The sequence below is a fragment of the Anser cygnoides genome, chromosome 1 (assembly GCF_040182565.1).
Source record: "Anser cygnoides isolate HZ-2024a breed goose chromosome 1, Taihu_goose_T2T_genome, whole genome shotgun sequence".
Classification (NCBI taxonomy): Eukaryota; Metazoa; Chordata; class Aves; order Anseriformes; family Anatidae; genus Anser; species Anser cygnoides.
In genome coordinates this window covers 24574425-24589568 of record NC_089873.1, presented here as the reverse complement: position 1 = coordinate 24589568, position 15144 = coordinate 24574425, and the positions used below count along the sequence as shown (strand labels likewise).

Here is a 15144-nt window from a genome sequence, read left to right as displayed (position 1 = left end):
ATGAAAATATAAGCTGACAAGTGTATAATTAATTCATAACTTCAGTACTGACAATTCCTTTTCTGAATTTTTAAAGAAGTATTTTGGAGCTTTGTTTTCAAACCTCTTACAATGAGTAAGTATCTGGCAGAATACTTAGATATGCACTGTGTTGTGTTTGTATTAAACTTTGCCATTCCTTCCAGCTTTAAACAATGAGAGCTAAAAAGACTAGAGTCTACAAACTGTATTTCAAGAACTTTATCATCAAACATTTTTATCATTGTACAAAAACACCCATTTACACATGCACACAGAGTATTCTGTAAGTATTAACCATCTTCACAGTAACCTTAAGCCTAATATTCCTGTAAGGGCAATCCTAACCACTGTGTATCGTATCGAGTGGCACAAATTGTGAGCTCTGCTGAAATCACTGAAACCAAAACACTGTGCAAACTTCTCAAGACAGGAAAAGTTGCTGAAATTTGGATTAAAAGCATCTTCTCCACAGTGATGCAATGCAATATTATTTCCATTGCCCACTGAGAAACTTTCCAGACTGTTTGTCTCAGATGTACTTTCTGCATGTTTATTGGATTTTAATCTTACAGATGTAGCTCTAGGTGTATAGTCTACTTATAAGAAAATAAAATGGTATCAACTCATAGCTCTTCTCTGGAGGACACAAAACTCACCTACAGAATACTCTTTCACTATGCCTAATATTTCTAAAAGTTTTATAAAATCCCTACTACATCAGATATTTCTGAATTAATTTTTGTTTCGTGTTGTTATTTTATTGTTCCTATACCTGTGAACATCCTCACTGTAGATTACTCAGCAGTAGCACAGGAAACTACAAGTTGTTATTCTAGGACTTTTTAAAAATAAGTAACCTAACAGGTAATCTGCACTAAAATGCATAATGTGCTATTTATGACCAGAATATTACTACACAGCAAACATAGCTGCTGTGCATTGCATTGTGTAGGCCAATTACAGGCAATTTAACAGTATCACAACACTGAGAGTTGAGGTAAAACAGTAAATCCAATCATCTCGTGATCATTAAAAATACACAGCTGTGGTCTGGTAACTGACTATGTGAAATAAATACAGAAATCTTAAATGTTATAGAGCAGCACACTTACGTATTTGTGCAAGGGAAGGTTCTCAGAACACTGTTTCTCTATTGCAAATGGCTGATGCAGAGTTTCTCACCTGGACCTGAAGTATCACAGGTTGAAATATATTCAGCTAATATCACTCCAGGACTTAACTAATCATCATTTACTGTAATTCAGCTGCGTGTTTAAGTCCCCAGCAGGATCACAATACAAGATGTTATTTGAAGTGCACCTAAGCCAAAGAGTTAATCCAGCTGAACAGCTCTTAACTCTCCTCTATCTTTGGCACATTGATCATATCCTCCTTTAAAAAAAAGCCTTGAAAGAAGGGGTGAGTTGTGCAAAACACCCTGAAAGCCGAAACAAACTGAACTTGTGACAATCTTGCTTTCTCAGAGCAGATAAACAAGCAGAAGGTTCAGAGTCAAAAGCGCTACACAGAAAACATCACTATTCTTACGGTTAAGATAAGACTCTCGAGCTAACCATCCCTGGTCGCAGCTGTCATGCTGTCAAAAGATAATACAGCCTTCAAAGGGGACCAACAAAACTAAGAGACCAGCTGAGCAGCAAGCTGGAAACACACTTGAGAAAAATCAAGAGTCAGGATAATCTCTCCTTTTCCCCCAAGCCACACACACAGCTCAGTTCAGTTTCAGCCAATTCATGTCCTTGCATCTCGGCTGCTCCCCTTTTCCATCCCGCCCTTCCCCTCCCAATATTCAGGAGCTGATCCCAAGTGCTGGAGTTACCTGCCCTTCTAACCCAAGTATTCAAGCTAAGAAAGATTTAACAAGTTGGGGTGGTCTAAGACACATTTTGAGATCTCAGGCCTTGGGCATCAGACCTTGATAACTGGAGTAAGTCTGAGCAGACTACACTGAGTTTTGGATCCCCATCACAAGCAAAGAGATGAAAGTAAAGAAGTAGCTACTCCATAATGCCCTGGATGACTGGCAGATGACAGCTGATATGCTATGACAAAAACAAACCAAGAAAATTCCCCTCTCACCTTCAGTACACCTCACACCAGTTGGCCTTAAAGAAAATAAAGGTGCAGCCCAGTAACAGCCTCTTCATAACACAGCCTATGACATCTTCAAAAAACAGACCAAACCGTCAGCTGATTCCTGTCCGCAGGGAGGTCGCCAATGCCCACCGTGTCCCCATCCTGCCCTGCTCCCTGGCTTCAAGGACCTGCTCCGCCACCTGCTCCAGGGAGCCCGTGCTGTTCCAGGCACCCAGGCCCACAATGCTCCCTGAACAGCTTCTTGCCCGTCTTTCTTCAAACTATACAGTCCCCAGTGGGAAAGACAGAAGAGTTTAAAACAATTCCCCATGCCTCACTTATTCTTCCAGAGTACAAGTAGCACTAGAAATTATTGCTTTTTGTCATTGACAAAATGCACATTTTATTTTATTCCATATCTAGGATGAAAAACTTCAGCCTGAACAGTTGAAGTCTGGCTAAGTTACAAGCAATTGAAAACTGAATCTTATGACACATGCCCTTAATCATAAGTAGGACTGCCAGCTCTGTTCAGAATAAGTAATACACACAGACTTATGCAAAAAGCCCCAGGATGAACTGGAGGAACCAAGTTCTCCAACTCCCATGCTCTACCCAAGACACTTCTGCAGCAATTTGTGCTTATTTAAAACAATGTAAAACACTAAGTACCCTGCACATAAGATGATATGCTCCCTCAACTGTATTGAAGCTTTCATCGTGCAACAGGACTAATAATTCATTCTATGGAAGGCTTTTTCTTTTGTGTTTTAAAATGCAGTGATTTGAAAAGATAAATGATGCCAGTGCAAGCAGAGAGGACAGGCAAATTTTATGTTATGAAATAATCACCCATTATTATTTGGCACATACAAATTTGTGCTGCCAGTCATTGTCTGAGCAAAGATCATAGGCAAGTTCCTTAGTTAAACAGTTTGACTGACTGATCTGAAAATAGTGTTGCAGACCAAAAATTAATAAAGCTGGTCTGGGGCAGAAAACATGACTAAAAGTAGTTTAGAGACCTTTTAATGTTACGTTGTTTGTGCAATTCTGGCCATATACCTATTTAGGGGACACTCCCCTGCTTTTAACAGAACTTTTGCTTCTGCTAGACTTTACTAACCCTTCTCAAGCCACCTTCCCTCACAACTTGATAGTTTGGAGCTCTTCCCAGCTACATCAGCCCCTTGCCCACATACAGGTTGATGTCAGCAAGCCAGAAGTTGCTGTCAGTGTGAAAAGAAGTGAAGTTCCCTTCAGTGTCCCACCAGCAGGCTACAAAACACAGCACTGCACTCAAGTCCTTTATGCTTCTGAGTGTGAAGTCATGAGTTGCTGCCACCAGGACAGTGAAGCACAACCAGCTCGAGAAGAGAGACAAGACTGGAGGTAGAAGTGGAATAAGGAGATGACTCTCTTAAAAGTGACTCCCCTTAAAAATTAAGGGTTAATAAGATCTTGATCAGCAAGGGAGCATATGGGGATTTTATGCCAGCTCCATGATCTCATCTACTGAGAGATCTCTTGCTTTTCAGCTACGATTGTATTACAGCTGAAGCACTCAGACAAGGCTTCGGGTAACAGGTGGCTAAAGAGAAACAAAAATCAAAGAGAAAAACTGAACAGGTGCATAGTGAAAGAAGAGTTTGCAATTTATACATTCAATGGATACTGATTGCTACCATCTGAATACTTACCTGAACAGATCTTCCCAAGCAGCCCCTTCCCCAAACCTAATAGAGAGCATGCCTGAATGAAAAACAGCTTGAGAATTTCTGAGAGGCGCTCGCAGAGGAGCTACTGAGAAAAACACTGTTAGCATGGGAACGACGACACGGAGCCAGACATAATGCAGTGCTGACAGGCAGACTTCTCGGGGAACAAGAGAAAAGGGGGGTGGAGGAAGCAATCCGGTATCATTTTCCAAACTTAAATACAGACCTGCGAAATCTCAGTCATTTCTAAATGTGATGGAGAAATGTATTTCCCGTGATGGCAGGCTTTAAATTAATGTATTCACAATATGAAACTGTCGCTGCTCAGAGGGCCTTCAGACACAGCACAAAAGATAAACAACAAGCCCAGTGCAGTCAGTGTTCAGAGACTAGGCAGTCGTGCAAGTATGGGTACCTAACCAGCAAGCTATTTCGTAATGTCTTTAAATCAAATCAAGAAGAACAGTACCAACAAAACAAAACAAAACAAAAAACAACCATGTAACTGCAAAGCTAATTATTGCCGGCTGCAGCTGACTGTGACAAGCAGGCTGGGAGACAATAGTTCGCTTTTAATTGAATAGTCAGAGCAAGGAGATTGAAATATTCTTATATTCAGAAAGTACCAGTAATCAAACACCACCTGCTGTTCTCACATTGTATTCACATGTGTGCTAAGCAAGCACAATGGCTGTCACTTTGAATTACTAGGTTTGAACATCTTCATACACAAAGTACTGAACAAGGAAAAGTGGTGTCAGATCCCTGAGTTTCAAAAACCACCGGGCTGATTTTTCAGAAGTATTTACTCCAAACTCTGCTTCTTCATGTTTCCTCAGCTGTTGCACATACAAACGCAAACATTTCTATCAATTCTGCCTTTTGTATCTGTATACATAACTACTGAGGCAGCCAGATCAGTGTCACCTAAAAACAGGGACACGCATTTCAAAGATACTTGATTAAAGTTTTGAACATTTCGCAATTAGAACAAACTTAGCCTCAGCGACACAACCTGCCTCACTTTCTAGAAGTTAAATTCATTGGCACGCTGGATGCTGAGGTCTGTACAATCACAGACACAGACCGTGACTCCAGAAGCTCGTGTTCTGTCAAATTCAAATCCAAATAACACCCCTTCCTCTCCTGTTCAGCATGTTTTTCCACTTGGTTGTTTCAGCAGAAAACTGAGCTTATCCACCTATACTCCAGTTTCTGTAGAACAGAGAATAGAGGTTAAACTTTTCCTTTTTATTTAAAGATACTGAAAGCGGTCAGCAGGAAGCAAGAAAAATATCCCCTAACAAGCAAAATCTGCTCTCGGCATTCACAAATGGATTTATCTTATTTTTTAGAGGAAGAGAGTAATGTCAGACAAGTGCCATAATAACTACTACCTCCTGTTGGTTAAGGACATCTTAAATACCTTGAAAGGCGAAGATGTGGAATACAGCTAAAAAATTCCTATCACTTTGTGCTCATCTGGTGATTTCTGCAGCAGATGCTGAGCAGCCACTAGTTTTTATATTCTAGATATCTATATTTTGTACTCTTTCTGAGGATAAAGCTGTAAGTATGGGCTCCCCACTTCACTGAAAGCATAAGCCTGCTTCCCTCCCACTCCAACACCAACTAGGTACCTCTGGAAATCAGCAGTGCCTCCTCAAACTGAGGAGCTGTCACACTGAGATCAGGGCCTACATCTGGAGTTAATGAGTGTTAGAGACTGCTGTAACCTGTAGCAGAGCACAGGAAAAACTTCTCTGCAGCTCTGTGAAAATCCATCGCTGGCTCCACATTTTGCACCTGAGATCTACCTGCATAATAAGCTGATCCGTTGGTGCCAGAACATACCTTTTGTGCCTGATGGAAGCTCAAAATTCAAATCATGTAGCTTCTATTTCTAATTATAGATTAAATGAAGAAAACCTTCAACAATAACTTCAGGGTGCGGGAAATGCAAACTTCATTCATCCAGAAAAGCAGTATCAGGTCAAGACACATTTTGAAGAAAGTACGTGACAGATGAGAACTTATGTCTACAGCAAGCCTACCTCAGAAATGGCAAGTTTGAGATGAATTTTTAACTACAGAAAAAATACCAGTGAAAGTATCTTCAGGCCTTTTCTGAGCATAACTAACCTAGCTGTACTCCAGGATGTCCCTGCAGTGTATTGACCAGCCATGAAGTTAACAAACTTTCTTAGCAGAATTAGGTTATCCAGGGGGATCTGGCATCTTTCCTAAGGCTGCCTGAATTTAAATCTCTCAAACCTGAAAATGAAGACAGTGACAACAAAATACGCCCTTGAAAGCTTAGATGTATATCATGAGGGTACAAACTACCTTAAAATTATTTTGTCAAAAACCTGTCAAATATTCTCCCAATCTTCCCCTGAAGCTACCCACCAACACTGTCAAATACTCTGGTTGAATCACAAGCCTAAACTGGCAGATTGCCTCTTCTCTTGGTTGGACGCGTCTACCACCAGCAGGTGGAAGGTGTCTGTCAGCAATGCCTGGGAGGAGCAGGAGGACAGACAGACAACCAAACAGGCCCAACAGGCCCAATGTCTACCATGACCAACGTGCCCTCTCTCATGTTCTCTTCTACTGCTACGGACCACATAGGGACTGTGCATAAGGTCACTGAGGGAGGTTTGTCTCTTACTGACTTGCAGAATCAGTCAGGAGTACCTTGGCAAAGCTGCAGACGTATATGAGGAAAAGCATACATATAACTGGAAGGAGAAAGCAGACAACTTATGTCTGTGGATTGTGTAAACGCACACAGCATCTTAATGCTACAGAGGACAGCAGTGTGCTGGCATGCACTACATTGTCTCCACGCCTGTTTAAGTGTGAATAAAATACTTCAGAAGGCATTTTTGAGTCAAGGATGGAGGCTGAACATTTTACAGATATCAGAAATGGATTATAAAATGTAAAATTAGTATGTAAGAATCTCTGAGGTACTTCTGTCTGCCATGCCCAGTCTAAGCACAAGCTTTAATGCAGGTGAATAAAAGGTGATGGCTTCTGTCCTTTGTGACAAGGAACAAAAAAAGCACCTAAAGGCAATGATTTTAATTGCCTAATTCTGGTACAAACTGCCAAACCTCAGAGCACCTGCTAAAAGCAGGCAGACTTTGTGTCAAAAAACAACAGCAGAGTAAGAATAAGCAAGAGAAACAGAAGATTACTTTTTTTCTCACTCACCATTTACATGTCTTGCTTTGTGTCCAGGAAAGCTGGATCAGTCTCCAAAACCAGAGTGGTAAGCTCAGCTCTAGCCCCTCTCAATTACCTATTTTTTCATTCTTTCTCCCTTTACCACCCCCCATCAAGAAAAGAGAGTTATTATCTTCTTTAAAATGGTTTGAACAGCTGAAAAATCCAGCTGTGTCAGAAGAAGGGCAGGAGTGAGAAGAGACAGGGAAAAAAAATGCAAATCAGCTGGGGCCATAGGAGACAGTTAAGGTGAAGTCTATATTCAACATTTTACATTTGAAATGTTTCAATTCTTTAAAATCTTTTAAAACCATTTTATCTTCCTGTTCCAGAAACGCAGATAAGCTGCAATCTAATAGAGCAGACCAAGGCCTATACCTGAACTTTGACTATTTAACACTGCAGAGCAACAGGCTCCAGTTAACACTCCTGGTTCTTCTTAGCCCCTTATTTTGTTAATGCTTCTTGTCTTCTCTGACTCCCTGGCAATGATTGTACTGGCCACAGTTCACAACAGCCATATATTTCCTTCCTCACTGCCTTGCACTTTTGCACTGACTTTTCTTTTGCTTCTTTGGAAGGACTGAGCAAGCAGGGACAGAGAAGGAACTTCTCTGTGTTTAACAGCACTGTGCACTACTTTCAGCATCCTCTCCCCATCTCTTTTCATTGCTCCCAGTCCAAATATCACCGATCCTGAACTGCTCAGCTGCAAGGTCCTTCACCAAGCGACCTTGCATACATCTCAGAAAGACATAAGAGGAGGCAAGAAAAGGTAATACCGAGGATACAGCTCTGACCTTACAAAGGGTGCAGGAATGTGAAAGAATGTGTGGGAGAAGCGATTCTTAAGCAGCTGCCTGTGGTAGGAGCACGCCAAGTGGGGAAGAGCCCTGCTCTTCCTAACAAGCCTTCCTCGCTTGAATGAGAAACAGCCATGACCCTGAATACAAAACTGAGTGTTAAAAAGTGAGCTATCCTCCCTCTATTTGTGACACGTCAGAGGGGAGATTTTCAAAAGGAGATGGGGGCAAGATCTGTGGATCCTATCTACTTCTTTCACCAAATCCTCCTCTTTATATGATACATCGTTCTCTAACATCTGATTTTGGTCTAAAAAGGATAAATGATCCTCTCAAGATAGGGCAAATGGGAAAAGGGAAGCTAAAACAGTACAAGAGTGAGAACTCTTATTTTAATCCAACATTATCTCTGTCACTCCTTCTCCCCTTACATCGTTCCACCAGTTTTAGTCCTTGCTTCCCTTTCTCCAGTTATTTGTTGTGTGTGTTACATGCCAAGTCTGTTTCCCCCCTCTTCACTTCTCATTGAATAACTAAAGCAGTGATACGTCACCAAGGATTTTTTTAAGAAAGGTTTGAAACAAGGCAAAGAAAAACACAACAGATCTACAGTGCACATTTCTGAAAAGCAATCCAAGTCAACATACCAGGTTTTGAACACTGAGAGTAGTCATCCTTAAAAGAAAAAAACACTGTGTGGTAGAGCTGCAGCAGAGCAAGTGCTGTACCAAATCCCTTACACCATTTATGGTATACTTTGTCAATGTTCACATTTTTACACATAATTTCTCACATATTTCTCATTTCTACACATAATACTCACTCTTCCTAGTTCTTTATCTTCAAGTGCCAGAACCCCAGTGCTTTCTGTAAAGAGTTTTACTTTGACAACAGGCCGAGGGTGAGTAGTGGTAAAATCTCCTTGAGTTCCCCATCTGCAATAAATAAAAGAACAGAATTTAAATGGGACAGAGAAAATACTTTAGAGTGAAAGGACCGTAATCTTTTGAACAGAACACACACTAATGCACTCCTAGAACATAATTTCCAAACTTCTGGAGAAGGGGGCAGGAGAGAGAGAGAAAAGGTACATTCTTGAACATCCAAGATTAAATATTTGCATGGAATTGGCTTTTCTTTGTGATAAGACAAATCAGGGTTCTTCTGTATGACAATCGTCATCAAAAATCAGTCATAAAATTGCTAATGGCAAAACTCACCCAAAGAACGGAAATTATATCATCGCAGGGGAAAATAGAATCAAGCAAGGAAGCAAGAAAAAGGTTTTTCTACTAAACATATTATGTTCAGTATATTGTGTATACAAATCACTCATTCAGCAAAGCATCAGGTCTTGATTCTAAATAAAAAAAAAAAAAACACGCCACATATATGCTTATCTTTAGATGAATGGATATGCAAAAAGTATGATTTGAAAAACCTTATGTTTCATGAGATGTTACAGTTTAGTACAGGAATGTATGGGGGAAAAATGTAAACACAAATGTAAAAGCTGGAAAAATTGTTTCATAGTCATCAGAGTGGCTTTAACTGCAAAATAATTGCTGCCACAAGACTTCCTGTTTTTGGAGAAGCTAAATTAGGTAGACAAACTTCTAGCTGGAAACCTTTAATCTCAGTTGGTTTGTCAGTGCTTTCCCCTCTCTGTGTGCCAGGCGTACCAAAAAAAAAAAAAAAAAGAGTATACTAATTAGATTGTAACTTCCTCCAAGAAGGTGTTCCATTTTCCTAAAGAGTTGCACTGCACTCATTGCATTGATCATACTGATTTTGATTATGCTAGTAGGCACAAACAAAATGCAAAAAGTAAGCACAGTTTCAGTTTCTCTTCATTTGTTTTTCCACTATTTAAGTTATTGTGATCATCAGAAACTGACTAAATAAAGAAAATAGGTGACTGTAAGAGTATACTCTAAAAAATCACACAAGCTAAAACCTTAGAAGACCTCATTTACAAAAAACGATATTTTAATTTTACTTTCAAGAATAATTTACATGGTCTCTCCATTCTGGAAAATGAACATACAGCTGTATGATCCCTCTGCAAAAGGGATCTTAATAGGAAAAAGAGAATCTTTCAACTAACATGAATCACAGATTTCAAGACAAAATCTAGAAAGTAATATATAACAGAAACCAAAAAGTCTTAAGAAAGTGGTGGTTCTGCATAAAGCAGTGTGGCTGAACAGGTGGCTGAACTACAGACGTGAGGTTCACTGAAAGTTTACCAAATCTCTGTTCTATTCTGTCTTGGCTTTGCCTGGGTTAGACAGATGCTCTCTCTCTGTGTCCCTGTGTCTGTGGTGGATGTAGCATTAGTCTCAGCCAAGGCACTAATTGAAAAATTGAAACAGGGACTCTGTCAAGAAATTACCTTCCTCGGAGAAAACCTGTTTTGTGATTGATGATAGATGCTGTACTGGCAGGACAAGATAATGCCTAGCATTGCTGCTCTTCCCAGAGGCAGTCCCAGGGGTTAGGTTTTGTCACAATACAGAAATGAGATTTCCAAGAAGAAAGCACTTTCATAAAAGATGCAATTCTCTTATCTTCAGTCTCCCCTCAGATCCCACTACCCTGGAAGAATACTACATTGCAATCTCAAACACGATCTAAACAAGTTGTTAGCTGCACTCTCAAGAGAGGGGGCACAAGGATGTATTTGTCTCTGAGCTCCCAGAAGCCTGGAACTGTGCACACTACGAAGGACAGGACCACTCAAATAATTAGGAAAAACTCTTTCCTATTCAAAACAAAACAAAACAAAAACAAGAGGTTCTCTACAAAGATCTAGTGCTATTATTAACTCACAGACAGAAGAAGTAAAGAAATCAGACGAATCATCTTTAACATGAGATATGATCACTGTCTTTGACTGACATCCTCCCACACCTTTTTCCATCTACAGCAGGGAATGAAAGTCCTTGCCTGAAAAGCAATGGTCTGGATCAATTCCCAAAGCTTAGTGTTCATGGTGGAAATATTCCATGCACTAATCTCCACGCTCTTTGCTGATCAGGACTTCAGCTAAGTCTTACAGCCTCTTATGACCATGTGAATTACCTGAAGTGAATTACCTGATAAAGCAAGTGGTCACAGACTTCTACTGCCTAGACTTGAACAGCATTCCTCAAGAACTAGCACTATATTCCATTGGAAAAGGCAATTCCAAGATTGCGTTCTTTAGCTTTTTAGCTTACTTGTAGGGATGTTATATACATCTCAGCTGCCAATATCACGGCAAACTTATACAAGGCTCATAGCTCATCTCCCTTATAATTCCCTGTGGATTCCAAGAACCCAAGCACTGTTTGGTTGGAGCTTTGCACAAGTATCCTTTTTCATACCATTTGAAATCAGAACTTGGGAGAAAGCACCCAAAATACGAATGGTAACATTTTAGTCTGCTTCTTCCAAGAATAAGAACGGGTATAAGAGATTCAATAGTCCAAAAAGAAACTGCTCTATCTACATGCTGTACATCAAAAAGGACATTATGTTATTATGCATGTTATTAATGCATCAGTCATTGATGCAGCATGAAGCAGAAGACAGACACTATAGCATAAGCAAAATGTAAAATATTAAAACCCCATCTGCAGGCTAGCTCACATGAATACTGCTTGAAATAACAGTTCACAATTTGCATTTTTCTGTTTTGTCAATATAGAATGAAACACAGTAATAAGAATGGCCTTGCTGTCTAGGTGATCTGTATTTTGCATCACCGGCATCCACTAATAAACTTTTGTCTTGCTAAAAATAAAATACTGCTGTAAAGTTTGTGCTATGAATATAGCAAGATATGAGGTACTCAACATTTCCTAATGGTGATCCAAAATAAGGGATGGAGTGAGTAAAATATGTCTGCTAGCCTATATATAAGCTAGCCTATTTTGCAATACACTTAGCTGTTCTGAAATCAAACAACACTGGTGCTCAAGATTTGACAGCTTTCAACTATTTCCCCCCCCTGCTTATTTTCTTTTATGATAGCTCATCATGCTATCAATTTATTTTTACTCTTTATTAAGTACTTCATTTTAACCAAGTTCCATTAAAATAGAATATCACACTTCCAGCTTCTATACCTGAAAGGCTAAAAAGTGCTATCAGATTTTCAGTGTACAGACCATCTTAAAATTACCCTATCATGTATTTGCAAACAGTAACTACAGAGAAGCTACTGTCCTATCATTATCCATGACTAAGAACTGTGCAGGTAAATTGCTTCAAAAACTACATAACACCAAGATCATAAATATAGCCTTCCAAGACAATAAATATGAATTTACTGAATGACTTGAAATTTCTATTGTAAAATTCTTTCAACTTTTTCCATATTTTTGGCTATTTATTCCATAACTATATATCTGTAAAAGGAGCTGTTAAGTTTTATGGTGAAGAATGGGTTAGGAGTTATTAGTTCCTAACAATTCATGGAATTAATATCTAAACAGTAATTACCATGATCTGAATCTTGATCACCATTACTGAAATTTCTGATTTCAATTCATAGATCCTATGTGCTAATATAACTATATCCACTTGGTTTCTCAAAAATTAAACATTTTTCTTCCAAAACCCATTTGGATTCTATCAAATATGTTTATAGATAACAATTGAAACATTAAATTTTCCTGTTCTCACTTCTCCTTCATCTCATTGGAGCTGGTGTTGTGGAACATTTCCTTTAAAAGCCAAGCCATAAGGTACAGGCAGGTAAATAGTTATTTTTCTTTTAAGGTAAGGGTTGCACCCTGATATCTTCCCGGAGAAGGACACTGTAATTTGTATGACTGAATAACTTATCAGTTGTTTAATTGAACACTTTTAAAACTTTTTCAATAAGAACCAACAATGTGTGAATTTGAGCACGGAACGAAGAAAAGCTCTTTTCTTCGTATTTTACTTTTCAATTGCAACAACAGCAAAACATTTCCTGTTAGAAAATAAATCCTGCAGTTGACTTAAATTTTCATACAGAGGAGAAGGTAAGCCTGTATGTTCCAACCTGGCTTTCTGTGAAAACAGAAAAGACGGAAATTGAATGTGCCATTTTGATGTCATTTGAGACAAATCATTTTGCAGGTCACTTCTTTAAAGCTTGCTCAATTATGCAGATGCTGAACTGTAGAAGAGTGATAAGAAGTACAGGCAAATTAATCCACCTAATTTCTGAAATTGTTATTTCTAACAAGAAGTACATATTTAATAATTTTTTAACTATTCTTAATGTAATAGAAAAATATAATGTTTTCATATTTATACTAGCATATACTTTTACTACCAAATATGAGTAAGTGATGGTAACAGCAAATTAGCCACTTTCACAGATTCAGAGAAGCCATCTGTCCAATGAGTTTTGCTAATGTGCATGGTTTTGGGGCTAGATGTGACAACATGGGAAATGTCTGACAAAACTTTTGTCAAACAGTGCCAGTGTGGATCTCATTTGGTATTCATACTAAGTTACAAACATTCCCATTATTGTCTGCTCTTTGTTTTTGTTTTGTTTTTAAATTTTGCTAGAAAAATATCCAGAAGATGCAATAATTTCAGCACTAAATGCTGCAGTGTTCCACTGCATTGTCAGCTGCAGCACATGAACAGTATTTTAGACTTCTAAAAACCACCAACTTTAAGGCTAAAAAAAATCCTACCTCTTCAGGCTCTGATTTTTCTACATTATTTTCCTTTGTATTCATCATTTTTCCTGTTTCACCTACTTATTCTCTTTTCTGTAGTAATTTGAATTATTTGATTGATCATCTTTAATGATGATCACATTCTTTTCATTGCTGGTGTCAGAGCTACATGGGGCAGATAACATAATTAGTGACAGAGCCCTTTATCAAAGTTCATTGCCTTTCACTGCAAAAGTAGCCTGGATAATCCCACTCCCAGCAAGGCACTGGATGTTTATTTCAGGTGAAGACTTATCACTGTGTCACAGAACCCACTCTAAGCAAATTTATTTTTCTACTTCATTTCAGAGCACATTCTGTATATTGGAAATAGCAGCAAATTTATCTCAGGTTTTCCACTCTAATCACAGTCTCTGTTCGTCAAAACTTTTCTTTATGAGACCTTAAATCTCCAGTCTTACATGGGAGTGAATGTTATAAAATTTATTATTCTAGGCAAACATCTAGAAAATTTGTTTTCACACTACTTATTGGAACATTTTCTCTCTGACAAAACATCAAACATAAAGAATTTTGCACCATTGGGATATGATTTTCCTCAGCAATTAAGAATTCATCTCCTTTTGCCTATTTGAAACCAAAACTAGAGCACGTTGTTCTCCTTGGTGCCTCCTTTTCAGGTTTGATTCATGGTTTAAACCTACTGCATAAATCTACCTCAAAATATTTCTTCATCCTTCATTAAATCTCATTGTGAGGTCTTCTTGAGGAGCTCTTTTATTCCCTATCTATAGAGGGACGTGCTACTGGGTTGGAATAAGCAAGACAACCCACTGAAGCCAGTTTGTTAGCAGCAGACTGCTCCATGGGGCAGTGGTGATCTGCCAGCACTTCCTCTGTGCTGTCTTGGAGCTGGAAATACAATATCCAGATCTTCAAAACATGCCCACGTCTCTACTGCTTCAAGAATCTATATTGACTTGGTTGTTTCTGTATTGTCTGGAAACATACAATGGTGTAGAAAAATAGATGTCCATAATCTTCCATAATCTTCAGGTCAGGAACTGTACTCACAGTGCAAGTGGTGAAAACTTTATTTAAACTTAAACTTAAACTTAAATTTTATATAAACTTTATTATATAGCATCAAGGATTTAATACAGTAATGAATATTCCTTATATGCAACACAATGATTATTTTAATCACTGCATATTTATGTATATATTTTCCTTTACATCAGTGGGATTTCAAGTCCACATTTGAAACCACAAGGAGAAGAGTTTGTATATTTTTACCATTCTATAATTCTTATGATGTGATTCAGATTGCAAATATTCTTGGAAAAAAAACAGTCTACCTGTTCTTATTTCTTTACTTGAAAATTACTCATTTATTTTGATAGAAGTGCGAGGAGCATAATTTCCAGCATCAGAGCCAGCACATTAAGTTGCAGCTGAAAGGCAATGCAGTAAGCAGGTTTTAAACAAATCACAATGTCCTTTTACAGTACAGGCACAAATGACCCTCATGCTCAGGCAAAATAATCCATGGGCTTTGCCAAGTATCTTAGACATTCATAACTAATCTTGTCTAATCTTTTACAT

At 38.6% G+C, this 15144-nt stretch overlaps 1 protein-coding gene across 11 annotated transcripts in view; it reads right to left on the bottom strand.

Annotated features, from left to right (window-relative positions):
* CADPS2 (calcium dependent secretion activator 2) overlaps positions 1 to 15144 on the bottom strand; it is a 311398-nt gene that overhangs the window by 152550 nt on the left and 143704 nt on the right. For all 11 annotated transcript variants that reach the window (XR_010828792.1, XM_066990707.1, XM_066990733.1 and 8 more), the window contains one exon: positions 8694 to 8805. Coding sequence is in view for 10 of the 11 variants with exons in the window: in XM_066990707.1 (XP_066846808.1) it covers positions 8694 to 8805 (112 nt within the window). In the remaining variant the exon portion in view is untranslated. The remainder of the gene's footprint in view (positions 1 to 8693; positions 8806 to 15144) is intronic.